Source organism: Acanthochromis polyacanthus, chromosome 20 (assembly GCF_021347895.1).
Source record: "Acanthochromis polyacanthus isolate Apoly-LR-REF ecotype Palm Island chromosome 20, KAUST_Apoly_ChrSc, whole genome shotgun sequence".
NCBI lineage: Eukaryota > Metazoa > Chordata > Actinopteri > Pomacentridae > Acanthochromis > Acanthochromis polyacanthus.
Genome location: NC_067132.1, coordinates 16272723 through 16300568, shown reverse-complemented (window position 1 = coordinate 16300568; position 27846 = coordinate 16272723). Strand labels below are relative to the sequence as shown.

The 27846-nt window shown below is 42.6% G+C and overlaps 2 protein-coding genes across 2 annotated transcripts in view; both read right to left on the bottom strand.

Moving 5' to 3' along the window:
• Positions 1–6490, bottom strand: part of LOC110948446 (polycystic kidney disease 1 like 1) — a 29780-nt gene extending 23290 nt beyond the window's left edge. Inside the window, exons 1-8 of the mRNA XM_051940515.1 lie at positions 6338–6490; positions 5942–6231; positions 3679–4327; positions 2430–2598; positions 2001–2240; positions 1584–1716; positions 988–1191; positions 602–780 (exon numbers count right to left, since the gene is read on the bottom strand). Of these exons, the coding sequence (XP_051796475.1) occupies positions 602–780; positions 988–1191; positions 1584–1716; positions 2001–2240; positions 2430–2598; positions 3679–4327; positions 5942–6151 (1784 nt within the window). The 5' untranslated portion in view covers positions 6152–6231; positions 6338–6490. The remainder of the gene's footprint in view (positions 1–601; positions 781–987; positions 1192–1583; positions 1717–2000; positions 2241–2429; positions 2599–3678; positions 4328–5941; positions 6232–6337) is intronic.
• A 12489-nt stretch (positions 6491–18979) lies between these two features.
• skida1 (SKI/DACH domain containing 1) lies at positions 18980–25061 on the bottom strand. The gene has a single exon (XM_022189999.2). It carries the CDS (start codon positions 24363–24365, stop codon positions 21870–21872), a length of 2496 nt encoding a protein of 831 aa, XP_022045691.1. The 5' UTR covers positions 24366–25061; the 3' UTR covers positions 18980–21869.
• Positions 25062–27846: the final 2785 nt, after the last annotated feature.

The following is a 27846-nucleotide window of genomic DNA, read 5'->3' as shown; positions in this document are numbered from 1 at the left end:
TTTAAATTTAATTAAATTAAGTAAAAATTAGAAGAAATTAAGTTGAGTAAAATAAAATAAAATACATTTTAATTAAGTAAAATTAAATTAAATTAAGTAAAGTAAACTAAAATTAAATTAAATTATTACCGCTGTGTGACTCTGTTGTGGATGTGTTATCAATGCTTTACACTCATCAGAGACAGCACAACATGACAATGATCCATTAGTGTGTAAAATCTGAATTTACTGCTAACTGTTGAGTGTTATTTTAAGGGAACGAAAGAAAGCATTTCAGGTGCAGTCTATACTTTAGCGTTCGACAGCACAACTTGACCATCAGCAAAGTTTTGATCAACACCAGTCCTGCATTATATGTAAAGGGATTCCTGCTGCTACTTGGACTCCATCGATGGCCTTATAAGCTGTCAACCATAGAGGAGCCACAGAAGGAGAGTCAAAACTGGGATAACAAAACACTGTTTGCTTAGCATTTTTGATTCTCTAAAATTAAGCTTCCGATCTCAAAGAACAACTGCTTCTTAATACATTCTTTTCTTTGTAGTCTCTTTCAAGGATTCCTGCCTCATTTTTGATGTCCATTAAAGGTTTCATCTTTTACCTGAGTGGGTTCACGGGGAAGTCAGGGTCATAAGACGCCTGTCCATCCAGAATTATTGTTCCAGAGCTCCTGTTGATGAAGACGTTGGTGCCGCCCTGGATGAAAACCACAGGAGGACTCGGCATCACCTGAACTCTCACACTGTAGTTACTGTACACCACAGTGCCGATAACCTGAACCTGCAGAGAAATGACAGATAGGGATATATAATATAAGTAAAAACCACATTAATTCTTGTTTGGTGTAAAATATCGCAATAAGAAAATTGACAGAAATCCAACACATTTGTTGCGAGAAAGCACAGGAGTGGAAAGACTGTTAGACCCATTTGAATTTTATTAGTTCAGTCCAGGGATCAGAATGTGACCATTGCTGTGATGACCTACCCTGGCTACAGCAGTATAAGTGTCATACGGCAGGAGGTTTCTCTGCAGTGTGAGACTCTGTCTGTGTGTGTCTGTTAGAGGTAAAGAGAAGGTTCGTCCTGCAGAGTCGAATAAAGTCCAGGTGTAGTTAAGACCTTCTGATACGTCACAGTCTACCTTCGTCTCATACGTCACACCCAGACGGATGACTTCGTATCTTCGCACCTAAGCACAGAGAGTAGAATTATCTCCTTTTAAACAGTACTATAACTGAGATCTACACTGTAAAAAAAAAAGACGAACCTCATTCAACAATGTTTTTCTGTTTTGTCAAAATGAAATAATTACCATAAACAATTAAATTACAATAAAATGTTTTCAAATTACATACATTCATTTGAAAAAAGGATTAATGTAAGTTACATCAACACAAAACATCTACATTTTACATTTCTTACCACAATCAGATGCATTTAAGTGATTGATCTTTTACAGATATTTGCTGCTATTTTAAAGAAAACCCTTAATGTTAGAGCTAAAAACAACGTCTCAAAGGTATTAACAGCATAAATACTGTTAAAATTTGCTGATGTATGTTAAAGGTTTGAGGCTGGTACCTGTAGTTTTGGGGGCCCCATGTTTTTGACCGGTGGAGGCCGACAAGGCCGATCAACGACAAAGATGTAGCTGCTCAGAGAAGCAGAACTGACCATGTTAGACACAGTTACTTCTAGTCTGAACTCTCCTAATCTGTGGAGAGAAACACAAACTTTAAATAGACACAATGATAGGACAAGCTGACTTGTATGTCAGGAAAATTATTGAGAAAATAACGCAAGATTAGCTTCCTTATAGACTGATTATTGGCAAGAGAGAGAATTCAATTCACATAAAATATTGAATATAATCTTACAGTTTTGATATTCAGACGTATCAAATTGACTCATAATAAACAGCTGGAGTGTTATTTAAACTTGAATTTACCTGTGGAATCATAAAACTGATTTACTATTAAATCAAACTCTTTGCGTTACTTGTGGAAGACGTGTTGCTCTGTGTTCTGTCCAGGTCTGGTCGTTCCGTCTCCGAAATTCCACAGGAAGGTCAGGTTTGTCCCCACATTCACTCGGCAGCTCACCGACACCGTCTGGTTCTGCGGGACCGAGGCCTGGTGGACCAGCCTGTTGAGCTTCACTGCTCTCTGGACGACCAGCGGGAAAGCATCAGAGGTGACGGACGTCTGACCATGAGAGGCAACTACGACTACATCATAACTGTGTTGAGAAAGGTGAGATGGAAAGGACGAGTTTAATCGATTTAATTCTACATTTGGGACAGTTTTTGTTCATTTTATGAGCTAAATGCCAGAATTTGAAAAGTGACTATTAGTAAAAAGCATGAGAAACCCTGTCAAACCCTGTTTATTTAAATAAGCATTTGCATTTTGAATATTTAGCATGTACCTGCCAGGTTGTTGGTATCTTTTAGTGACGGTTCTTGAGGTGGTTCTGGCTGATCTGAAGTCTCCAAAGAGCCAGAGGAAGTCCACAGGATCTGGTACATCAGCCACAGCCAGGAAGGTTACATCGGTGTTTGTGGGATACGCCTGCTTTGCTGCTAAAATTCTCACAGCTAGAGGACAAAAGAGAGACATGGTCACTAAAAATGCAAGAAATATCTATGCATTAACAGTTTTATGGCTGTGTATTTTAAAAGAAATTCTACTTTTTGTTTGTAATGTTTACAGAAGTGGTAAGGAAATAGCAAACTAGGGGAACTTTAGAGGTTAAAAAACATTTTTATTTTATCTTAATTCAATATTTTTATTTAAAAAAAGTGGAAGATATGTATGCTATTACATCTTTTTTATAATAGATTTGTTTGAAATTGTATTTAACAGGAGTTATTGTGCATGCAAGTAACATTGACAAAAACTGTCTTAAATATTTCTAGCAACTCAACCATAACGTAATCAAATTTTATTAAATTATTATTAATGGAACAAAAAAAGCCATATTAAGCTGTCAGCATTTTTCCTGTTATTTTATGGATTTATTTCATATTTGCATTTTTTTTCCTGAAATTAAGATGTGTAGTTTGGGACTATAGAGTGACCATTAAAATAGAAAAAATGTCCTCTCTTTGCAAGCCTTGTGAGCAGATTGTTACAGTAACTAACAGTATGTTTTTGAGTTACAGTAAAGAGTCCAGGTAATTTACTGCCAGTACTTTTCTGTTATTTTACTGATTTAACATTTGCAGTTTTGAAACTGAAGATATGCCACTAAACAGCAGAAAATGTCCACATTTTATCATAGCTTTATCAATAAAAAACAGAAAATGCTTCTTCTTTTTTGTACGTGTGCATTGGTAAACTAATAACTTGGAGAAAATATTATCTTTTCTGTGACAGATACATCATTAAACAATAGATGAATTTCTTTACTGTAGAGTGAGCACTAAAATACAGAAAATGTCTGTGTTTTTGTTTGGTTTGTTGTTGTTTTTTGTCCAGGGTAAAGCTTTTATTTTGCAGTTTTGTACATTGATTGCCTTAAATGTGTACCACAGATTCTGGACATTATATAGGAGAGATTTTGCACAAATATCACCAACTAAAGGGTGAATTTGTTTCAAAAAAAGGTCAATGGTATGAGCAACAGAAACGAAATTTGTGCCATATGAATGTTTGTATGGATTCCAGCTCTGTACCTTTGCCATCTCTGCTCTGAACAGGACTTGGACTGGGTGTTGGTTGGCACGTTGAGTTGACTCTGTCTTGCGGTGACGCCTTCCTGTTCCCCTCGACACACACTCTCACACTTCTGTTCTGAGAAGGCACTCGGTTCTCGGTTTGAAGCTCAATCACAACTGTCCCAGTGTGGTTAAAAAGCAAAACCACCTCCGCTGCTGTAGCGTAGCTGCAGTTTCTGTACAGCGGCGCTGCATTCGCCAGCAGACAAACAGTCATGTTTGAAGCCGCCGTGACGCTGAATAAAACCAAGTGATTCTGATTTCTTGTGGGAATATTTAACACCAACTCTCCAACTGGACCTTCAACTAGGACGTGAAGATGGAGGTGCAGATGGCAGCTGGAGAGATTGGAGGTGTGGAGGAGGTGGAGGGTGCCAACATGGCAACAGACGAGATGCTGACTGACATTAGGGTCATATGTGATGTTGCCATGGTTACAGTCCTTTTCTTTGCTGCTGAGGTTTCTATAATTCTCACAATTGTGGTCGTCCTTTGTGAGGTTGAGGACCAGCAGGTGTTTCGTGGTGTTGAGCAGCTCCACATCCTCAGAAACAGTCAGCTGATTCCCAGATTCTCTCAGGTCAGAGACGACGAGACATGCAAGCACCTGCAAGAACACACAGCCACAGCACACAACTGTGAGATTAGAAGACAACATTGAATTTATTCTGCTCTCAAATTACATTTTTAGAACAAAATACCTGATAACCCACCAAATGTTTCCATCCAGAGCTTGAAGTTCTCCCTACAGTGCTTGATTTGATCTTGTTTGAGTAAGATTTGTTAAAGCTACTGTACATTTTTTTAATAGATTTGCATTATTATTTGCATCATTAATGCCACACAATACCATATTCGTTGACTGAAAGCAGAGAACTTACAGCATCTATAGTCTCCTGCATCAATCTGTAGATATCTGAGGCGTTCACTGACACCGTGTGAACTCCGTCTGTTTCAAAAGACCAGTCCTAAGGGCATATAAAATGTTTTTTTTCCAGTTGCCACATTAAACATGTAAGATCAGATTCCTGAGGAAAACCTCAAATTAAATGTTGTTGCTGCTGAGTAAACATTAAGTCCATTTTCTGGAAGATTTTTCATTGTTTATTTGTAACTAAAGCACTTTTTTTGGCCTAAAATGGTAAAATTATAAGTGGAGAGAAGCTTTCCTTTCATACTCAAATTGAAATCATAAATTCTTGTTTTGTTTTTTTTGGATAGATAGGTTTTTGTTGTGAGTTGTGACATCTTTAAACAGCACTTCACATAAATCCAGCATTAAACGCACTGTGACTCTCTATTACAGCATTTGTCCAGAAATTCTTGTATTCCAGCAGAATTCTGCTGTTCCCTGTCTGCTACCGTCTCTACGCTGTTTGTATATGAACCTTTTATATCTTGGTTTCCTTCAATGTAGCAGTAGCTGTAATTCTCATGCGCAAAATTTATCCAAAATGTTCATTTCTCAATCATGGAGGAAGAGACAAAATAGTCCAATAGAAATTGTTTGTTATTCTACTAATACCAGTTGCTTTGGTAAACATTTCAGGTTCTAGGTTCTGACCCTTCACTCCTATGAAATAAAAAAACATTAGTAACATAATTAATCATGGTAAAACCTGAGTGAAAGCTGTGTTTTCTTTTAACATTTATCATTTGTACGTAGGTTCAGATTCTGATAGAAGGCTAAAGTCATCAGTCATACATTATTTTATCTGATCTATCAGATTTGTTGCAGTATTAACCTCTAAAATGATATTTGGTGTCATCAAAATATCAAGATGCTCTAAATAATTATTTCAACAGACCAGTGGTGAATTCTTTATGCACATTTTCTATCAGAAGTCCCAAATTCAGGCATTCATCTTATATATTTACATGATATATGCTGCTTTCAAACAGACAACACCTCAACATTTGAAGCTAAAGGACTTTGAGAAGTTCATAATTCAAATGGGAAAAAACACTTTTTATTTTAGTTCTGAAAATGATCTAATCTTTTCTGTCATTTTCATTATTGAGCTGCTAATGTGTCTGATTCTTTGTTAGAATTGCTAAAACAACGACTTCTTTTTCTTACTTTAGACCACTATCCTGCCAAAGTTTGTCTAAATATGATGTCGATCAATTACTAACCCATCCAAAATCCATTCTACTCTGAAAATAATGAACTGATCCAAACTCCAACCAACATGTTAGTTAGAAACACTGTTAAACTTACCACAGAGCTGTTCAGACAGTCTGATTTGCAAGGAATGTTTTCCTGTTTTTCTTTGTGAGTGAAGCACCAGCAGAACTTAGTAGAACTGTCCTTCACATTCTCCTGCAGTGTGTCAGTGTTTCCCTGATATGCTGCCTTCATAATCCCACTTTTAGAGGTTGAGGGGATGCAGGAGGGGAAACCCGGGGGGTCGTGAAGCAAAAACATCATTAAGCTGAATGGAGAGGACTGAGAGACGGACAAGTGGAGGGAGGAGGAGAGCGTGGAGAGGGGGTTGGAGACACGGACGTCTGGAACAAAGAATGAAAGAAAACAGGCAAAAATAACACAGACGTGACTTTATGTAGGGTGGAAGGAATTTTCAGGAAAGAAAATAAGTTGTTTTTGTGAGCTCACAGATGTCATGTTTGCCTGGGTTGTTAAAAATCCAATGTGAAGACGCAGTAAAGGAACCGTCCTCCAACACGCTGACATGGTCTGAACTTTGACCTTTAGGGCTCCACAGAAAGTCCACAGTGACAGAAAAAAGATCCGGTCCTCCAAGTCCCAGAATCCCTGGAAATCACAGAAAAACTCGACTTAAACAGAAATTTACATTTCTAGAAAATTATGTAAATATGATCTGGATATTGTGGGTTAATTTTCTCTTTATGCGAACATATTCTTTCATATTAAACCATATAATAAATCACATTCTGACTGAAATATTTTATGGCACAACATAACAAAAGCACTTTCTCAAACATATTCTTTATTTTAGAACAATATCTGAATCACTTAATTTGTACAAGTAATTCATATTTCTAATTAGATATTTCTATTAAGTTTAAATGTAAATGATTAATCAAATATGATTGATTCTTAACAATTTTACATCTGAAGGTCTTATGAAACAATAATAAAATTCTATTTTAATTGCAATACACAACCTGTTTTTGTTTGATCCAGACATGCAAATATTTTAACTTTTTTTTGACATGTGTATGTATTTTTGTAAAAAAAAAAAAAAAAAAACTTAAGCTAATTTCAAAATAAACAAATAAATAAACACTGACTGCAAATAAATTCACATCCAGTTGGAGCACTGCTGTGAATAAATAGACTCTCTTTGATAAAATATTAAAAATGTAACAATCATTCATAACAGCAAATAATCTATGTTTATTAATGGAATTATTTACTTACAGCACAATTTATTTTTACTTTATGTAAAATCACAGAAAACACAGTGTAGAGATGCAGAAAATGCCTGTAATGGATAACACAAAGCATAAAATATTGCATTTAGACTAGAAAACATCTTCAGGTAAGGAACCATTTATGACAGGAGAGGAAGCATCTGTGCAAACTAAAGGGTTATATTTCCAAAAAGGACACAGAATACAGTCGCAGCTGACCTGTGGGTTGACCGGGGCGTCCGGCCAGGCTTCCAGAAACTTCCACGACAAAAGTCTGTCCAGCCTGAACCCTCGGAGGAGATGCAGACACACTCAGGTTGTGCAGAAAAGGTCCTTCAGCTGTGTAGAGAGCCACAGATCCCTCCTGTTGATTTCCTATAGGCAGGTACATGGCACTAGAAAAGAAAAGAAAAGAAAATCAGACTCATCCAAACACAAGTTATGCTTCTTACAACTCTTCTTAATTCCATTGACTTTCATTGGTCTGGACATGAGGCAGCTTCAAACCTGCCATCATCAAAAGGCAGCAGTCGGTCTCACCTTTGTCTTTCACGGCCTCCTTTCACATCTTTTGTCCCTTCATTGGAGGATGTGTTGAAACACTCACTGACCACCAAACCCTGGAGCTGGTTGCCACAGTAACAAGCCTCTGAAGACAATGCTGCAACCTGGTACCTTCAAACAACAAACAATGAAAAGTAACACAACGGTGTTTAAAATGCTGAGTGCTACAAGTGTTAAACTACACACACACACACACAAAGCCATGTGGTTACACCTCTTGTGATGTTTTAGAACCAAGTAGTCTGGATAGTTAGAGTAACAAATATGATACACTGAAATCTCTGGCAACAATAAACAACACTTTATTTTAAAAAGAAGAAGAAAAACGTTATGTAAAGGTTTCTGTTTGAGACCAGAGTAAAGTACACATTTTATTTGAATGTTTTAAGACTACAAATTAGATTAAAAATAAGCATGCCATGCGTTTAAACACATTAGATTTAAATATTCCACAGTGACAGCATAACACAGCTTCATGACATCTCCTTAAAAAAGTAATTCAAAGCATAGTTTAAGCACGTAATATAAAATGATTCAAACCAAATTATTTTTAATTTTACTATAAACAACATTCTCCCAGTAGGTTTAAAAAACACACACACACACAAAATGGTTTTATGCGTAATTTTCCGCAAGAAATATCCAAACTCCGGCTTTAGCTGAAACGCAGCGGACCCACTCTGCTCTCTTACCCCCCTAACTCACCCCTCGTCCAGGCAGCGTACAGAGCAGGTTACCGGGTCAAGGTCACGGGCACCCTTGGGTGCATAAAACCTGAGAGAAGAGGAGAAGCTGGCGTTGACGCAGCCGATCAGCCAGGGTGAACTCTGCTGACCCGGAGAGGAGGCCGCAGCGGACGAGCGAGAAAAATGCAGCGCGATGCAGACAAACGCTGCAAACATGTCTGCCTGCTCAGAGAGGGTTTTCTCACGCTAAAAAATGCCGCAGCTACAGCAAAGCTTGAAGCACTTTAGGAGGACACAAGCGCTTGAGACGGAGGAGAGAGAAGGAATGGGAGAATAAAAGCACCAGAAGCTCTGTGCGTACAAGGTGTGTGGGAACAAAGAGGGGAACTGTATGCAAATGAAGGAGCTGCGTGAAGGAGGAGGGAGGTCAAAGTGAGAAATGATAGGCCTGTGGATATAAAATAGTACAATATTAAGAAGCTATGATGCGTGTGTGACGCATATGATGGTGAAAACGAATAGAAACTTTTGATTTAGGGCCATATTTTCGCGCTGTGCCACTTTTAAACTGTAATTCCTTAAATGCTGGTGACGGTGATCGCCTGTACTGATATTTTCTGTATGAAATCATGATGTTTGAGGATGGAAATAAATGTGCAGCCGCTGAAAAATAGCTCTTCTTCAGAATTAACATGTGATTCTAATGGAGTGACGTGTGTCTGTTGCTCTCCACATCCTAATCACAAAGGTCAGCACCGGAGTTGGTTCATCTTTGAGGTCTCCATGTAAAATAAACCAAAGGCCCTTCCTTCGTCCTGAACTGCTGGTTCCTTTGTCCCAAACGCTGCAAAAATAATGTGGCCTAATGAGGCAGAAAATCGTTCAACAAAACGCAGAAAATGTGCAGAGAAAAGAAGAGGAGGCGTTATTTTCTCTGCATCCTGTGGACACTTTTAATCCAAAGATCTGTCAGAAAAATTATTGTTTCACACTAACTTAATCTGACCTGGCCTCAGGTGACCCGGCTAAGCACCAGGTAGGTTTATGAACAATACCACAAGCAGGAGATGAATTATTTATTTCTAGGGCTGCTTTTGTAAGCTGCTTCAAGCCACGAAGCAGCTCCCGTTATTGATTTGGATGTGTTCTCTCCCAGCTGCTCAATGGTGCACAGAAGGGCCACATTTCTTCTCTGTCATCTGCGTTCGAAACTAAATCTGGACTCTTCAAATGAATCTAGAAGTGACCATATCTATGTTTTACTGTGTCCGTAGGAATTTGGTGCCAAATTATATCCTGAAAAAACAGCTGTGGATCATCTACCTGACAAGAACGCTCCGTTCTACCAACAATGTTTAGTGCAAAACAAGATTTTAAAATGAAAAAATATTCGTCTTATCAAGATTTCATTTCATTTTGACATTGGAATCGTTTATCTAGTGAGCAAAACGGAAACCGGGGTGCCACAACCCACCAGTGAGTTTGAGCTGTGTGTGGTTTTGTGTTAGGTTCTGCTCGGGTCAAGGCCGCCGCTCGTTTGCGTAATTCAAAGAAAAATCTTCCAAAGCGTCGTTTTAAAATTGGAAATGGAATTAAAATCTCACCAGCACTGTTGTAGTTTTCTCTTGATTTAAGAAGAGTGAACCTGTCATCCTCGAAAGGAGACTAAATTTCCTCTCACTGCGTTTATTGTCGCAGGGTTCTGAGCCTGACGGGGGCAGAAACGCATCGGGACCGGTGCGAGTCTTCCATCCGAGTCCAACTTGCCCTGTGAGCTCTGCACATAACACGTCCATGTCGTGCAGCTAACTCCACCGGTCCACCTTAAAAACATCTTCCGGCTTTCCAGACATCCCCTTTAAGAGAGGTTTCCGCGCCTGCGTGTGGCCAGCAGGTGGCGCTGTCAGACCGCGGCATGGCTCCGAGCTGACTGTAGGAGAGAGGGGCACAGCGGGGGAATCAAACACATTTTCCCTGTTCATTTTTTATACGGAATACGCGCATATTTTGCCAATTTCGTTTCGTCTCTCCTCTCAGGGATTCTTAAACGCTGCCACACCATAGAAACACCAAGTAGACGCACGTGCGAGCACAGAAACCCAAACCAGCCCCATTTAATTCTCAAAAAAATCCAACTGGTGAGACTTTTAATGTCGATGTCAAACAGAATCACCTGTAAATGTGAGGAACAGCTGTGGAAGAGGAACTAAAATGTGAAGAATGCATGTATGATCCGAATCATTCCACGTGGATTATTTTATATACATTACATGTTAGGAAAAGCAGACGCGGAGGGACCCCTTGGAGCCCCTCCGAGGACCCCTGCTGCTCCCCGGCTCACACTTGGAGACGCATTTCGTAATCAAACCCCAAACATCAGCCTAAGGCGCGGTAGTCGTGATCGGTGCGTAAAAGCCACTTTAGGCCCGCGGAGCTCCAACTGCCGCCGCCATTCGTTAAGCGCGTGCTGTGTTTCCAGCGCGTGCATGCGGGGACACAATTAACAAATGATCAAGTCAACGAAATCTTTACAGAGAAGCTGACAGATCGGCGGCACGGCGCTGTGTAACGGAGAGTCCTAATAAACAGGGGAAGCGTTATGTAAGCGCCTGCAGTCTGCGCGCCCCTGCCGAGGACACCGAGTCCGCCGGAGGAAATAGCGGTTCACTCCGGGAGACCGTGGAGTCATTTGAGGTGGAGTTGTATTGTAAATAAATATTGTCTTAAGGACTTTGACACAGAGATGTAAAGTTTAGTAGCTGAAATACCACATAAATTCCATTCACTCACCTTTTTATTTGCATAATCTATCGCCTTTGGCAGTTTAACAGTGCACAATTAAAATATAGAAAAGACTAAACTACACCTTGACATGTCTCAGAAATGTGCTTTGTTTCGAGGATGTGGGATAAAAATTAATTTACGTTGGACGATGAACAAGTGCAGGTCAGAGTTGAGTCTCCTCTTTCAGTCACCTCCCTTCATCTGAGAGAAAAGCTTTAATGAAATAAAAAAAGTTATTTCTTCTCCCAGGTTTAGCCTCAACCTGACAGTGCGCCTTTCTGTCTTGACCACGACGTTTTTCTCTTTTTTAACCAATTTATTTGGGATTTTTGGAGCAATATTAACCATTAACAGCTCTGCCTTTGCCTGAACTCTCTTCAAATCCAGTCACATATTTTTCAACATTAATCTTCAAAATCTAAAGATGTGATGTCAAAGGACTTAATCTACCTCAACAGTATTAACAAATGACCCAGTACGTTGCAGTTGCAATATTTTTTTCTTTACTAGATTAACGTTTTAAAAAGCTGGCCTTATCAGCCAGTACCTTCCAATTTATTTTCTGAGAGAAAGAAATAAGAGCAGAACGCAGTGAAACCTGCTGAACACAAGCTCTCTGAGGCAAAAAGTAAGAAAACAAATCATCTGCAAACCCACAGAAGGTTCATGTGTGACCTCTTATTGTTATTTATGCTTACTGGAACAACTTAAAGGCACTCTGAGTGGAAGAAGGTATCCCCTCTGTCTGTTTAATTAGCAGCACTGTGATATTTCAAGAAATTTGCACCAAAAACCAGAAGACAGAAGGAAAGAAATGGAGGAAAACTCAGCATCATGCTGCCAAAGCATTAATTAAACTCATTTTAAACAGCGATGGCTGGGAGTTTCCCTAAAAGGAGACTCAATCCTGAATAAAAATAATAATAAATACTGTAAATAAATGATGTCGCTGAATTTTGGTTTGTTTGAAGGAAGATTGTGGGAAATGAAGGTTGATCGTGTGCTTCAGTCTGTTTTTTGTCACAGAAATCTCTCTATTTCGTCATTGCAAACTTCAACAGGCTATTCTATTTCTATTCTGTTCTATTCGGGTGTATTTTTCAGTCTGCCAGCGTTTGCATTTCGAGCTGTTGGTTGTGGCGTTTTCAGCAACAGCAGATTTGATGGAAACGTCGACTTTATATCTAAAATCTCCCGAAGTCTTCATATTAGCAAACGGTTCAGGGATACATTTTGCGCTTATTATTTAATGCAGGACACGCATGCATGAATTAAAAATCATCCAGTCAGCTGTATTAGGAGGACAAAGCCTCTCAGATGATCATCTCAACAAAAAAAAAAAAAAAAAAAGGGAAAAAAAGCAGAACCTGATTCTCCTCTTTGTGCGCGCAGCTCGTTAAATGGACTTTAGTCTGCGGCACCAAATTGGCCTCTGGTCTGTGGTGCGCCCCAAACTCTCTGCATCTGGTCCTCTGGTCCTCCGTGCATTCATCAATTCATTTACATGCTCCTCAACTTCGAATACATAAAGGAGGCCTGGGAGGGAGAGGGGAAACAGAAGGGTTTTGACCAAAAACATGCACAGTTCGTTAATATATATCCCAGCGAGGTCAGGAGTCTGCAGAGGAGTAAACAAATATACAGATAAAGCACGATTTAAAGAATTCACTAATGAGTGTGTAATCATGTAAAGAAGAGGATCAAGTAATCGGACAGAAAAACAGAGCACTGATGGTTCAATAAATCTGCTGGGACGCGCAGGTTTTTTAGATCCCTGCGCGTTATTAAAACCTGAGCTAATGCTGCCTCATTTGTGCCACCACTGAAGTTAAACATCCTAATTTAAAAGCTATTTGACGGGCCTCTGCTCTGCTCTCACCCCAGGGGGAAGGAGAAGGAGAAGGATCTCTGCAGGGCTCAGATTACACTGCCAACAAGCCTCAATCAGGCCAAATTATTAACGTGGATCCAGTGTAACATGCAGATCTTATCAGAGCCGGATCACCGGGAGCACTTCCATGTGTTTGACAAGAGGGAAAGGAGAAAAACAACACTGAGAGAATTAGTTTTTTGGCCAGATTTCATAATATGACCAAGAGCACTATAGGGACCGAAACAGAAACGTGGAGTAAAAAGGCACCAGAGAGCAAGTGGTTTTCTATGGAGGTAATATGCTAGTTTAAATCACAATACTGCAAAAAGAGCGATGAAGCAGTCACCCAAATGTCTTAAAACAAATAGAAATTATAACACATGAAGGGGAAAAGCAGGATTATTTTAACTCATTATTAATGAGCTTTATTCAAGGATGTAGCAGGACAAAAACTGAATATAATTTAGTTGTTGAATACTGCAAATAGACCTAATTAGATTACTTTTAAAGAGGTCTCTGTTAAATTAGGCTTAAATCTGAGGATGGTTACAGTGAATCTTCAACCTCCAGCTCTCCCCTTTGTCCCACATCCTGAAATGTAAAGAAGTGTCTGGAAAATGGTGCTTGAAACCTTATCTAGCAAAGTCCAGACAGCCTATTATATTTCCCACCCGCCCGATTTTAAGAAAACTTCACTTGAAGAGGAGAAGAAAGGAGGCTCATCCACTCAAAATCTGCTTCTGACACATCACGCCTCCTGCCTCGGTGCCCTGCAGCAAAAGCAAAAGGGTTTTTTCATCTGTCTGATGCTTGACAAATAGCCTCCTGTAGGTGAGAAAATGTGCAGCCAAAGAGGCAGCGCTGACATACTAATCAATAATCAACAAGCTGCGGCCTGAACTGAACGCAGGAATGCCACGAGCAGAAATTCTAGCTAATTTCGCACCAGTGTTTTGGTCCTATTATGGTGTGTGTGTTTGTGTACGCTGGTGGCTTCATTCCAGTCCGCTGAGCCTATACTCCTTGTCCTAACTCCCTGGTATGAGGGGGTCAGAGGTCACTGCAGCTTGTGGCCATGTTCAAATCCCTCTATAGTGTGTGACGTTCTCAACTGGCCTGTCAGGCTATAAAGGGAACCAGTGTCCAGATACTAGTTTCCAGCCCGTGGAACGTTTTAATCAGCCGAGCTGAGGCTTTAAATTGAATTTTTATGTCCAGAAAGGCTCTGTAGCTTGAGGACAGCGTGCATGTTGTTGCTATTTACTGCACGATTATCCAGAAATTTTATATGCAGTATGTAGACTTCAAATTGTGGCTGGGGTCAGTAATGAGGAACTGATGAGATAAAGCATTTCAGTGTGGTGAAAAAGATATCAGAAGGAAAGAATTTTACATTAGCTTATATATAAACTCTGTTACTTTTGCACTTTCCCCCCCTTACATATGCATATCACTGATGTGCAATAATGTTTCAACCCCATCCTCATGTAAATAGTCTTTAAATAAAAAAAACTTCAGTAATATTCTCTGCATTTTGCACAGTGTGTTTCTGATTTATTCTGTACTGCGTTCATACTATTTTTTTCTCCTTGGAGCTGCTGTAACTGTGAACTTTCTCCACTGTGGGATCAATCAAGTTTATCTCATCTTACCTTACGTTAAAACAGCAACAACAGCAAAAATGTTAGCATAGTAACAATAATAATAAAAATAATATGTTGGGGATTATCATAAAAACATGGTCACACATGAGACATTTGCAGCCATTCTTGCAATTGCATTAGGCACATTTTAACAGCAAACAACAGGAATTGAAGTAAGTTTAATACCTACAATATGGGTTCTAAGAAAAGAGTAATTTATTATTCATAAAGCTAACATGACTGCATCTCTCAACTTACATTCCTGCTTCCATCTGCAAACAACATCTTTTTAATAAAGTCTGCAAACAAACTTTAGGTGGTGCAGCTTCTAGCAACATTGCAGCTGTGACACAGAAAATGTTTGATTGATCTTGTGTAAAAATTTGGTCCATAAACTTAAAAACATTGAAGGAATACAAGACATTTCTTTTGTTTGGCTTGATAAAGTTGATGAATTATTCCTAAACAAATCTGTAACATATGAAACAGACTACAAATCATATCAACCAAAGAGAAAATTACTTTTTTTGTTGTTATTTTAGTGTTTAGGAGTGACACCATTGTAACCGTGTTGACAGGACAGCAGCATAAATACCCTAATCTACTCCTCTGATCATCTCAGCTCTCCTCCACACTTGGCTCATGGCTGCACTCGAGGCCAGCTCAAGTCACCTCGCTGATAACTGATTGAATTGTACGTTAAAAGTTGCTCCGGTCCCCGTGCTCCATTCAACTTAAGGCTACATCTGGCTCTCTCCTGTCCCCAGAAAAGCCTTTACAAATGGAGTTGAGCTCCATGACGGAGCAGAAGCCCTCTGGCGCTGGTTTTCCCCTTCCTCCTCCCCCCCTCCCGGTCCCTCTGGCCAGGGAAATCCACCAGACCTCAGCTCTTTGGGCTCCCTGTGTCTTTTCTAAACGTGTTTTCAACGCTTTGAGGTCAGTTATTAACTCGAGAGCAAGTAGATTATTTTACGCACGCGGACTACAAATTATACAAAGAAGGAATCATTTCAGGCAAGAGGGGCTCACTCATTTGGTGATAATTCTGCAAAAAATAACAATGTTATTAGTCAGTATTATTAAATCTATTCTTGTTTTTTTTCATAAGGATTGGTGTTATAAGGAAGTGTAAGATATCCATTTTATAAATATTTTAATTATTATTTCAGAGCTGAACGCCTCCATGTCAGACACAACATGAATGGAACAAATGCGGACATATTTGTAATTGTTGAAATTCCAGTGGGTAAGTGTCGGGGCTTTTACAAACACACCGTGAGGCGTTTCGTGGTGATTTTAAAACTTACGGCAGCGCTTCTTCCCATCTGCTCTCCACGCAGGCCGCCGTCCCTCCCTCTGTCCCCGGCTCAGTGCAGTGGGATGCTGGGTAAAACCCGGCACAGGCAGCGCTGTTGCCCCGCGGTTTCCTCCTCCGTGCGAAGCCACGACCGCGAACAGTGGGGAGGTTAATGAAGGGGAATATCAGTTGTTGTGGCGCGCGGTGGCTTCAGCTTTCTAAACCCAACATGGAAGGCTGAAGCAGACTCAAACTCCCTCATGCTTGTGTGGAACTATTAGGTGCTACGTGAAGAGTATAATGTTAAGATCCTGCGACCTTTGCGCTACTTTTAGTTCCTGGAGGTTTGGAACTTTTACGCACACTGTGAAATTAATATACCTAAGAGCTGTAAGCAAAACGGATTGTGGGGCTTTGGCGTAAAATACTACATTTTCTACCGTATGAAATTAAGGCAGTAAATAGAAATTTTGTGGTATGAAGCTCTCAAGAGCTCTGTTGTCAGTCTTTTTATATATTAACTGACGATCATCTGTAAGTGTGAAATCGCTACAACTGGCCAAAAGAGGAAAATGGAGGTGAGGAGAGGAAAATGCAAATAAATCTGAGTGCTCATTTAATCTACACTGCTGCTCAAATGCAGTTTGCGTGAATTTAAAAGAACAAAGCTCTTTAGGTCACCACTAAGAACCTTCTATTTTTAGCGCATCGTGGAGCCGTTAGATAACACGACTACTTTTTTTGGATGAGGAAACTTTGTTTTCCACGTTCAAGAGAAGCTCTGATCTGTGTGGAGTCAGACTCGCGTGGGAGGGACAGAATTCAAACAGTAAAATTAAAGATACAACAACATGTATGTAGCTCTTTCCTTCAGCTCGTCTTAAGTTTTACGCACAGATGTGCCTAATGGGTTCCTGCAAAACGAGAACACACAGACTGAACCATGATGAGGCTTTTAAGTGTCTCGCCGTGTCTTCTTCACTCAGTGTGGCATACTGTGCATGCAGTCTCTCTATTTGCAGCAATAGGGAAAAGCTCAGATATGGTGTTTGTATGTTTACATCTATTTTGCGTGATTTTTCTCTCTTTTCCTAGATAATTAGGGGAGTATTTTCCTTTTAAGTTGGAGATTTTATTTCATTCTTACGTGTACAACGTGAGAATCAAATAGTGTGCTTGCAGCCTGTAAGTTTTAAGCTCTGGTAGTGCTGTTTTATCATCCAGAGCCGCTTCAGCCTCTCCTACTCTCACGTTTTACACATTCATTCACAGACAGAAAGAAAGAAGCAAACACACTGAGAAACTGTTGATGCACTGAAATTCTGCCCCCCCCCCCCCACACACACACACCACCACCACCGCATTTCCACAAGTTGCTACCAAACAACGTCAACACGTTTGCTTTGTTCATTAATATTTCACACCCAAATATCAGCTCGTGATTGACCTGAGATGAGTGACAGGCGAATACTTTACAGTTGAGAGATTACGCATAAAAACGTCCTGACAGCTTTTATCGGCCTCCGTGTATTTAATTGTCTCAAAGATCAATGCAAAGTGCTGACCCTGACGCGGCATGTGTCCGTCAGCATTAACAATAACTTGGTTTCCCAAACGTGCAGTCAGTGACGAGTGTAATTTTGTGCGCAATAAGCTGCAGCTCTTTGGAAAACTTTCTCGTCTTTTTTCGCAAAATGTATTATTCTTGTACTCGGGCTTGTTTTGTTCTTTTTTTATGTATTCTTTCTATTGTTATTCTATAGAAGTTACAGTCTGCTGGTTCCCAATCCGCACAGGAATTTAACCCTGAATCGCCAGCAGCAGCATAATGGCTCGTCTCTGCTTCTGCTATGGCCCCTGCAGGCTCCAGCAGCAGCAGCAGCAGCAGCCAAGCCGGGGCCAGACAACCTGCCAGCCCCCGGCTCCCCTTATCAACCTCGGGGCTTTGGCCTGGACCTTATACCGCAGAGTCTCATTAATCAGGGAAACATCGCGTCAAACATGGCAGAGTGAGCGAAGGGCAAGTCTGGTCAAAGCTTCTTAGAAGAGCTGCTTGGTCCTTCGCTGTGCAGCTATTCTGCTATTTCGAATCGCCTTTAGGAGGGTTTAGCAGTTGTCTTGTGTTTTTCTTCCCATTGGTACCTGAGTGCTTGTGAATTGTTTGTATTACATATAGAATCAGTATACTGCCGGGTTTCTATCGTGGAGTTGTTTTCCTGCAGGATTAATAGTTGTTTATGGGAGGGAATATTGACGTTTTACGCACCGTGGTCGTGTCTGCTCGCAGGCTTCGTGCAAATACGTGCAAGCTACGATTCTGTTTGTCTTTCTGAGCTGTTCAGAGGTTTAAATGCCCCTGTAGGAGCGTTGTTTTGGCCAGATCATTGTGGGTTATCGCTGCCTCGTATATTAAACCCAGTAGGTTTGCATCACCTCATGCGCAGCGGTTGGAAATGCTGCATGCGTAAATGTCTGCGGTTTGCCTCTTGTTATTATTGCAGGCTCCGGAGGCCTACCACTTCTTCCTTCCCACACCCCTCAAACACACTGGGAAGGGAATCCCTCGCTACTGTAAGAGTTTAACTAAACCGAAGACACAACATTTGACCTTCTTTGGAGAATTTCTGCCCTCAGTCATCATTAGTTCTATTGTTAAACTGCCTACAATGTGGATAAGCACGAGATGTAGTTGGGATCTATTTCCTTTCAAAACCTCTTTCCCTCAGGACAAACCACTTATCTGTATTTAATTGAAGACTAGATATGGCTTTAACATTTCTGAAATTGCTCCTATTAGAGCAAATTGAAAGGCTGAGGACATTTTGTGACAAAGTAGTTCAAGATATCTTGCATCAAAGATGAAAAGCAGCTGCGTTTCCAAAATGAGACATAATTTCTGCAACAACTAATAAACAAGTTGTATAATCACTTCATAACCCTCCCGAATTTCCCTGTTTAACAAACCACAACCCCCAACCAAAACATCTCAAAAGAAAGAGAAACAGCCCGATAATTACACTCAGTCCCGTTTAATGAATGCTTCATAATTAAAAAAAAGAAAAAAGAAAGGGAAAGTGCTTCAGAAATCCACCGTTCAAGTTTCCATATCGAGTGCAGTTTTTCTATGCATGTTCACAACCCCTCCCCTCCTCCCACCCAAAAAAAAAATCAATATACAAGAAACCCCATAAAATTCACAAAAATAAATATTCAGTTTCATATAAACAACCAGTGACTTCAAATTCCATGTCAAAAAACCTGACCTCAAGTATTGTATCAAAAAAGCGAAGTAAATGGGTGAATGAGGAGGGCAGGGAAGTGGGGGAGAAGAGGAGGAAGATGGGAGAGAGGGAGAGAGAGAGAGAGAGAGAGAGAGAGGGCATGCAGTCTGTAGCTGCTGCAGCACGATGCAATTGTTTACATTGATAGCGTCACTGTCAGAGAGCTATTTGTCTTAACGGTGGAAAGGCCCTCCCAACAGGCCATTACCACCATCTCCGTCCCTCAGCCGAGCATTGTGAGCGCTGCGTGAGAATAGGCTGCTGCGTCAGGGGGGCAAAGCCGCGCAGCTTTGGGCGCAGGGCTATTCCTCTTCCTCCTATGCCGCGCAGCCTATGCTTTTGACATGCGGATTAAAGGTTGAAAGCTTCGCTCTTGCAACACAGCTACTCCCCCACCACCACCACCACCACTACCACCACCTCCTCTCAACCCCCTCTGTTTTTTCTTCCTTCTTCTTCTTTTCTTTTTCTTTTTTTTACTGCTCATACACCAGCTTGTGTCATAGCTTCAAAAATAGCCAGTTTACAGGCTGACAGTCTCAAGTTTGAATTGTCGTTCCAACCTCAGAAATAAGGCCCATGGTGAGTTGGGTGAGTTGGGGCTTCATGGCTGCAGAGTGGTGCGTAATTCACATGGTTAAAACATCCGCCATATGTATCCACACTCATGTAGGCGCACTTTTTTGTACATTTCTTTCTTTTTTTTTCTTTTTTTTTTTTTTTATACAATCACCCATTACATAGTTTCTACAATCCTCTGAATGAATGCGCCCTTTGCTGTGCTTGTGAGGAGGCTGACATCATTCACGGGCTTTGGGTTTGTTGTGATCTGGCTCGCCATAAGCTGGGCCTCTCTTTGTCGCAGACAGAAAAGCATGCCAATTAGCAGAGCGCGTCCTACACTGCCATTAAAAAACACACACACACACATCTACACATTCACTTCAAAATGCCTACATGTACATAGGTGCGACTTCAGCCACTTGATTTAAAGGTGTGCGCACTGAAGTCTGCTGAATTTAAAGGCTACATGAAACTGGTCTGGGATACTACATGGAGCGGCCATATTCCAAAGGCTACATTCAGGGGTGGTGAGATGGTGATGACAAATACAGAAAGCAGAAAAAAAAAACCCTGATTGGATTTCTGTTTTGGAGGATATCTTTAGAGAGGAAGTAAAAACGCAAATGACAAACTGTATTTTTTTTCAGCGAAAGTGTAAATATTCACATAACAATCAAAGGAATGCAGTTTGGCTCTTGTGTCTACATCCAAATGAATCATCTTTAGTATTTTTCTGTCACCACCTCCTCTCCTCTCAGACATCATCTCACAAGCCAGTCAGGAAACCCTAAAGCTGAAACAAGACCCCTAACAAAGTGCAATGCATTCAAGCCCTGTCTCTGGTGCTTTGTTGCATTGTTTCTGAGTAGCCAAGGTAAGGGGGGTTTGGAGCTGAATCTCATCACACCATCATCCTGTTTTGGATATTGTCATTATGTCTTTACTTATTTTACATTTCTGGACTTATATGTACTCCAAACACCCACACACACACACACACACACACACACTCTCTCTCTCTCTCTCTCACCCTGCCATAAATAGGATGTGCAGAGGACAAACGGTGGCCAAAGTGGACATGGAGGGATACGAGTGAGACCTGCAGGTACATGCAAGAGCCTTATTCTCTTTGATTGTCTCCACATAAGGCCTGTGTTGTGTCTGGGCCTGCGTCTGTGCAGTCAGAAAACCAGGAAAAGCTCGGCAGAAATAAAAAAAAAAAAAAATAGAGTGAAAACCAGATCACAAGCACCCTGAAAAAAACTAAAAACCCAACAACCACCAAGAATAAATTCCTGTCAAATCTAATAAAGGCTTCACTGTGAGCATATAAGCAGACATTAATAAATCCATATTTTTAAATAATTCTCTGAACATTTTGGGCACATTGTGGCCAAGCTGGTCAGCATGACTGTCATGAAAGAAAACACAGCGCTGGTATAGAAAATATACCAAGTGGCACAGAATGGGGGAAACCCTGATTCTTTCTTTCTTTTTGATTTACCAACTCGCTCTCGGTCGCAACCAGATTCAAAGTAGCCTCATCCCAAGGAATGCTGTGATTTTTTAAACCCCCTTCCCTCTTTCAGACAAAGCACAAACCACTGAAACCCTGGCACCATACAATCCAACAGGTCGAGCATATAGGGGTTACAAAATAAGCGAATAAGAAACAATTGAGTTCAGGAAATAGTCAAGTGAACACAATGCTGAGAACCTAACATATTGCTTAGGATTGATAGCTTATTTTTTTTAAAAGACAAGGTTTTTTTTAAGCGTAAATCCACGAGCGGTGTCTCACAGTCCTGTGGGCGTTTTCAGAGGCTCCGAAAAGGGATCTTGTGGGTTTCCCTCGATCAAACTTCAAAACAAAGCGGAATGTAAATCCATTCTCAGGAGGAAACAAAAGGGGAGAAAAGATAATAATCATAATAATAAAAAAAGCACCGGTAAAGTTGTGCGCAATTTTGGTGCGCTCGCGTTAAGACTCAGGCTACGGTTAGGTTGGACATGGACACGGTGGGGGCTTTTTTGTTGTTTTGCTTTTAAAAAAACAGCTCAGTATTTCCTAGTTCTCTGAGCGTGTGGGGGAGGGAGAATCTGGCCGCCTGGCTGCCACCTCCACACGGGGTGGGACGGAGGGGGAGGCCCGGGGCCCCTCAGCGAGTTCAGGGAGTAAGCAGGGCACAAATCCCCGTCGCTGCCAACAATCAGCGACGGTGGGGATGGGAAATTTGCCATCAGGCTGAAAGGCATTTTTGCAGGCGATGCTACAGTGCTCGCGTTGCTGCTGCGTTTGCGTCTGCTCGGTAAATCCTCAGTGGATGCTTCCTCGGGACGAGAAGAAGAGGAGGAGGACGAAGAAGAGGAGGAGGAGGAGGAAGAGGCAGCCTTGTTGACCCTGGGCACGTTTTGTTTTGTTTGCGTCCTGGAAACTCTAGTTTTCTTATTACCCGGCACCGGAGCCCTGCAGTTTTTGTTCTTGTGTTCCCCCTCCACGATATACGGGGTGTCCTGGCTGCTCTTGCATTCCTGAGGACCACAGGGGGACCTGGGGGCCACATCAGGGCTCTTCTCTGTGGCTTTAATCCCGCTGTGGAAAAAGTCTCCCTGTTTGATGGCTCCGCTGGGATATTGACCATTGCTGCTCTCTGCATTATCTCCTTTACATTTGACTGCGGCGGCCTGGCTCTGGTATTCATATTCATCACAGCTTTCCTCCACTTTAACTTTCACATTGTGGAGGCTGAAGGGTGGTGTCCTGCCACCGTCAGAGTAGGGGGTCACACAGGGCTCCTCCGACTCGGTCTTTATTTTTTTCAGTGGAGTGGGCAGTTTCAGGCTGGTGGCTTTCACCTCCCTTTTGTCGACACATTTTTGGGGCTTGGCGTCTTTGTTGTGGTCACACTGTGCGCTCAGTCCCGGGAGGCATTTGGTGGGATGCCCCGGTGTCCTGCGTGGCGGGTGAAAGGCCTTAGTGGTCCGGTTATGGAGGACCAACTCAACCACCGGGTCTGCCCTACTGGGATCAGACTCACACGTCTTTTCCCTTTTGGACTCAGTGAAAAAACTCTCCCCCACAGCAGCTGAGTTAAATTTGGGTGGCTGTAAGTGTCCCAAGTCCTTCCTAGTTTCACTGCATATGAACTCACAGTTCTGGTCCTGTTTGCTGTCCCCTGATTGTGAAGTGGCAACAGTGTGGCCCTGCGTCCTGTGCTGCTTGTCTTGCTGCTGTTGGTTGTTGTAGTGAAACGTGGGCTGCAGGACTAAAGGTGTTTTACTGCTGCTGAGGCTTCTGGCCAGAGAACCGACCCGCGCCCGTCTGAACCGAATGCTCTGGACCGACACCCGGCTGGAAACGGAGCTGGAGTCGGACTGAGATGAGCTCTCCTCTTCCTCCTCCTCCTCCTCTGAGCTGACCTCTGAACTCTCTGACTGCGTGTCATCTTCATCCTCGTCTTCCTCCTCGGAGCTCCCGGAGTTGCTGCTGGTGGAGAAGCCGGATCCAAAGTCCGAGTCTGGGTACGCACGGTCCGAGTAGGTGCTGGACTCGGTGTCGCTGCTGCAGCTCTCCGGGAAGCTGGGCTCCTCGTGGTGGTGGTGGTGGTGATGATGGTGATGCTGGTGGTGGTGATGATGGTGAGGTCGCGGGTCGAGATAGAAATCCGGACTGAGGTGGAACGCCCCGAAGGACGCGCCGTGGCCGCCGGTAGATTTGGGCTGAACGAGCAGCACCGGCGGTGCGTGGTGGTGCGCGTGTCTGCTCCTGCTCCACGAGTGCCTTGCGCTGTCCCTGCCGCCGCCCCCCTCGCGCCTCCTCTTCCTTTTGTGAAGTAGGTCGCCGGCTGAGCGCGAGAGCCTGGACTGAGCAGCTATGGCGGACTGAAGCACCACCGGCTGCCGGCTCACGGCGCTACGCAAAAACGAGTGCCTTTGGCTCAAAGTAACGCGGTTCCCTGTTATTTTTGCTGTTTCATAGTTTTTAAAGTGTTTGTGACTGGACTTAGCCGTCGAACGGTACTCCCGTCTCTGTGTTTTGTGATAAAATTGAGGTAGTTTGGAGTCGGTAAGGCAAGGAGTCAGCTCTCTCCTCCTTGCCGTTTTGCTGTGAAGCGCCAGAGTCTCCGGGACACCGTGCAAACTAAACCAAACTTTTTCCTTCCACAGTTCGGCGTCCGCACGGAGGAACCCCGAGGACGCGTCCTCGTCCCCGGGGGGACACGCTGCTTTCGCTTTCCTTTTGTTGGACTTCAACACCCGCTCCGTCTTGCAGGAGAAATACAGAGCCTCCACGTCCTCCCGCGATATGAGAGTGCATTTAGCGGCGTGGAAAGCTATAGAGTTTATTGCTTTGAGCTTCCGCAGCTCCTCCAGGTCGCAGTGGTGCTTCTTCACCTTCAGGTGGTCCATGCGCTTGTGCACCGTGGTCCGGGGGATGTTCTTCAGCAGGTCGGTGAAGACTTGAGACAAAGCAAACATTTGCTTGCCTTTGATGAGAAGGTATCCCAATCTCACTCCTTGCATTTCCTCAAAGCCACACTCCAGGTCCCCCATGGTTTATGTATCCGCTACAGTGTATTAATCCATGCAGTCACTCTCAGCATATTATGGATTTACCAGTAAATGGCACCGGCTGGTGAGCTCAAGGCATCCTGCTCATACCTGTAATCCATCCACACTGCTGCTGCGTCATGAAAATGCAAACTTTGACATGCGGAGTTAAATGGAGCTGCCCCTGTCTAATAGGTTGAATGAGCCGACAGCATCCACTCCTCGGCTCCTGCCCCGGTCCGGCATGGTGGAGGAATGCGACGGATGCGTCCACCAAGCTGGGGCTGCTGCTGCTGCTGCTACCTGCCTCTGCCGACTCCACTCCCCTCTGGTCGGCAGCAGGACGAGGGGTAGGTGTACACCACTGCCTCAGCCAGAGGGATAAAATAGCGAGAAGAGAGAGAGAGAGAGAGGGTGTAGTGAGGATGGAGGGGAGGGAGAAAGAGAGAGAGAGAGAGAGAGAGGGAGAGAGAGAATCAGAGACAGAGAGAAACAGAATAAGAGCTAAAATGCAGCTGCTATTCTGGCTGCTGGTTGAGCCACAAATAAAATGACAGAGAGAGGAGGTGGGCCAGTCTGGAGACACCTTCATCAATTAATGCCCTCAGAGTCCACGCCCATTGGACGCCGCTGACAGGTGATGCAATAAAAATGGATATTCCATCCCCACCCCCTCCCACACCCTCACCGTTTACAATAGTTTTTTTTTTTTTTTTTTTGCAATTGTGCCCACAGTGTTTGCCGTTTGAGTAAATAACGCAGTTATGACAAGTTCATATTTCAATGAGCTGAATAAAGAGCAGCTGAAAAATCCAGCCTCCACCCAGTTGGTGTAGAATAAGTAGTCCGAGCTTGCAAAATGGTCAGGATAAGACTGGAATGTAATCGTGCTGTTCCCTGTTGGTCCACATCAAAATGCATGCGACAGTAGTCCTGCAGTATATGCCATCGGTTGCATGTTGGTAAAACGACTCCACACTCGTTTACGTAGCGCTGCTTAAACAAAGACGTTTGCTTTTTTTCCTTTCTTTCTTTCCTTTTTACTCTTGGCAAGCTGCTTTTCCACGTTTAGGCTGCTGCCCTGACCTCACACCAAACTCATCTGCTTTCGAGCCTTTTTTTTTTCCTCCTTCTGATTTTTCCTCGAAGTGCAAGGATAGACTGACCTACTTATTTGCTGAAATCACATTTGTGTGGCTATATTGTAATGAATTAATTATTTTTCACGCAGTTTCCTTTTCCTCTCCCCAGTGTGTCTATGGGAGTGTGTGTGTGTGTGCGTGTGTGTGTGAAAATAGCAAACTCTGGAAATAATGTGAATTTAGCGGAGCTGTTCTAAAACTGCAAATCCATTTTAATTTCGGGCATTTTTTCCTCTCGAACCGGAGAAACAATGCGAGCAGTGACTGGACGGAAAAAAAGTGCAAAGTCAGGGTTGCTTTTCCCTTATGGTTTTCTAGGCAATGCAGCTGGAGCCGCTTGAAAATCACATCAAAACCTGTCGTTAAAATACAATCATGAAATATAGAATTTATATAATTGCGTAAAGAATATACTAATAAACTGTTGCGTCGACAAAACGCATAAATATCAACAAGTAGCTTGTTAGAAGAAGGGTGTGAGATTATTGAAGATAATTTACGCAGATTTTCTTTGGAGGAATTCTTGATGTTGGGAAAATTTTGCGCAAATTTTCTCTTTAGCGCATGTGCCAATTTAATGCATGCATACTTACCTACACGCACGCGTGCAAGATGGGGTGCGAGCACGCGCCACACACACACACACTCGTGATCTACAACGCGCACACCTCATCCACACTCACACACACGGCGCCAGTCAGACGCAGCAAAGGAAACGTAGCTGATGCCACCAGCCTCAAGGCTTTCCAAATAATATGACTGTGTAAATCACAGCGTTCCGCCCCAGAGCTATATTCTCTCAATACTGCGTTATGTTCCAGCTTTGTTATCCGTATAAAACACGTGAGTCCCCTGTGGCCCAGCGCGCCGGGGTCAAACTCAAGACAAGGGTGCGCTCATCTCCACAACGTTAAGCCTGTTTTGCTCCTTTACAGACCTGCCACTGCATATTGAATGGCATCGATGTTACCCCGGTGTTACATCAAACTGATACAGTACGTGGGCGTCCTTATATGCAGCTAGTCTTTAAATCGCGTGATGATTTGAACATCGTGCCCCAAATATCCACTACAATATTGGAGCGGAGCGCAAAAATCACCAACGATGGTGTGCATGGACTTAAGCGCAAGATCGTGCGTGCGTGCCACTGACTGATGGGGTGTGCGTAGCCATGAGACAGACAGACAGACAGACAGACAGACAGACAGACAGACACACACACACACACACACACACACACACAGGGGTCAAAAGGTCAGGCTATACCTTGAAATGTCAGCCTATTTGGGAACCTAAATGGATGTTTCTCTTTTTCTCTACTAAAGGAAACGTGTTGCTTCCAATTCAAGAGCTTATATTAGAGGGACTGTAGCAAACAGCCGTTCAGATAATCAGAAGTTATAACTGTAGTAGCCTCTGTGAAAAAAAATGTCACCTAGTTTTGAATTATTTTGCCCGATAAGAAGAGCAGAAGGATCACCGTGGGTGTGAGTAACCGTTGAACATGTAGCATGCCCAGTGTCTTTAGCTCAGTTAACTCCACTCCAGCTCCACTCGACCTCGGGGTCATCTGACCTGCATTCTCGCCGGTCTTTAAACGCAACATATGGAAGGCAGCGCTGCTATGTCCTCGCTATGCTTGTAGAAGAGAAACCTCGCTTTTCCTGATTCTGTATGATAGCGTTAATACATGGAACATGCCAGGGTTTCACGGATGCAAAGGAGGGGGTGACGTGAGGGGAGGGGTAGCTCGGTGATGGTCCGGGGGTCCCCGTGGGAGGAGGAGGGAGGGGAGGCTTCTCACAGATCCCCCAGATCCAGCCTGCACGGTGCCCGGCCGCTACACGGAGATACATGGAGGGACAGACAGGCGAGGCTTGTTCCATCCTGACCACTGCATCTCCTGTCCTTTGGGTTACCTGGGCTGCTTTTTTGTTTGACACAATAAGCGAGTGTTGTTTTGCTTCTGCTCACATGTGTACCCATATCACCCATATATCCAAGGGTTCCCACGTGATTGGGGTCGGTGTAAAACCTGGGTAAGCTCCAGAGCAATTCTCTTTGGTTTGCAATAAATCTTAAAATTCTCGTGCGCACTGCCACGAGTATAATTGAGCTGGAACAGAAATAGATCTTCACTCAAACCGAATAAAACAGTTTGTTGGGTTAAGGAATTAAATAATTAGTTTCACACACTTCTTTTCGGAGCTTTGGTTTCGTCACACTGGTCTCTTAACCGTTGATTTGGAGGCACCGTTTAGGGAAAAAAATACAAGGTTAACTTAATGATAACATATTAGCAGAAAAAATTCTAAAATAAAAGCTCAATTAATGATTAATAC

Coding starts and splice junctions, on each gene's coding strand:
- skida1 (XM_022189999.2), bottom strand. CDS start 24,365: ATGGGGGACCTGGAGTGTGGCTTTGAGGAAATGCAAGGAGTGAGATTG.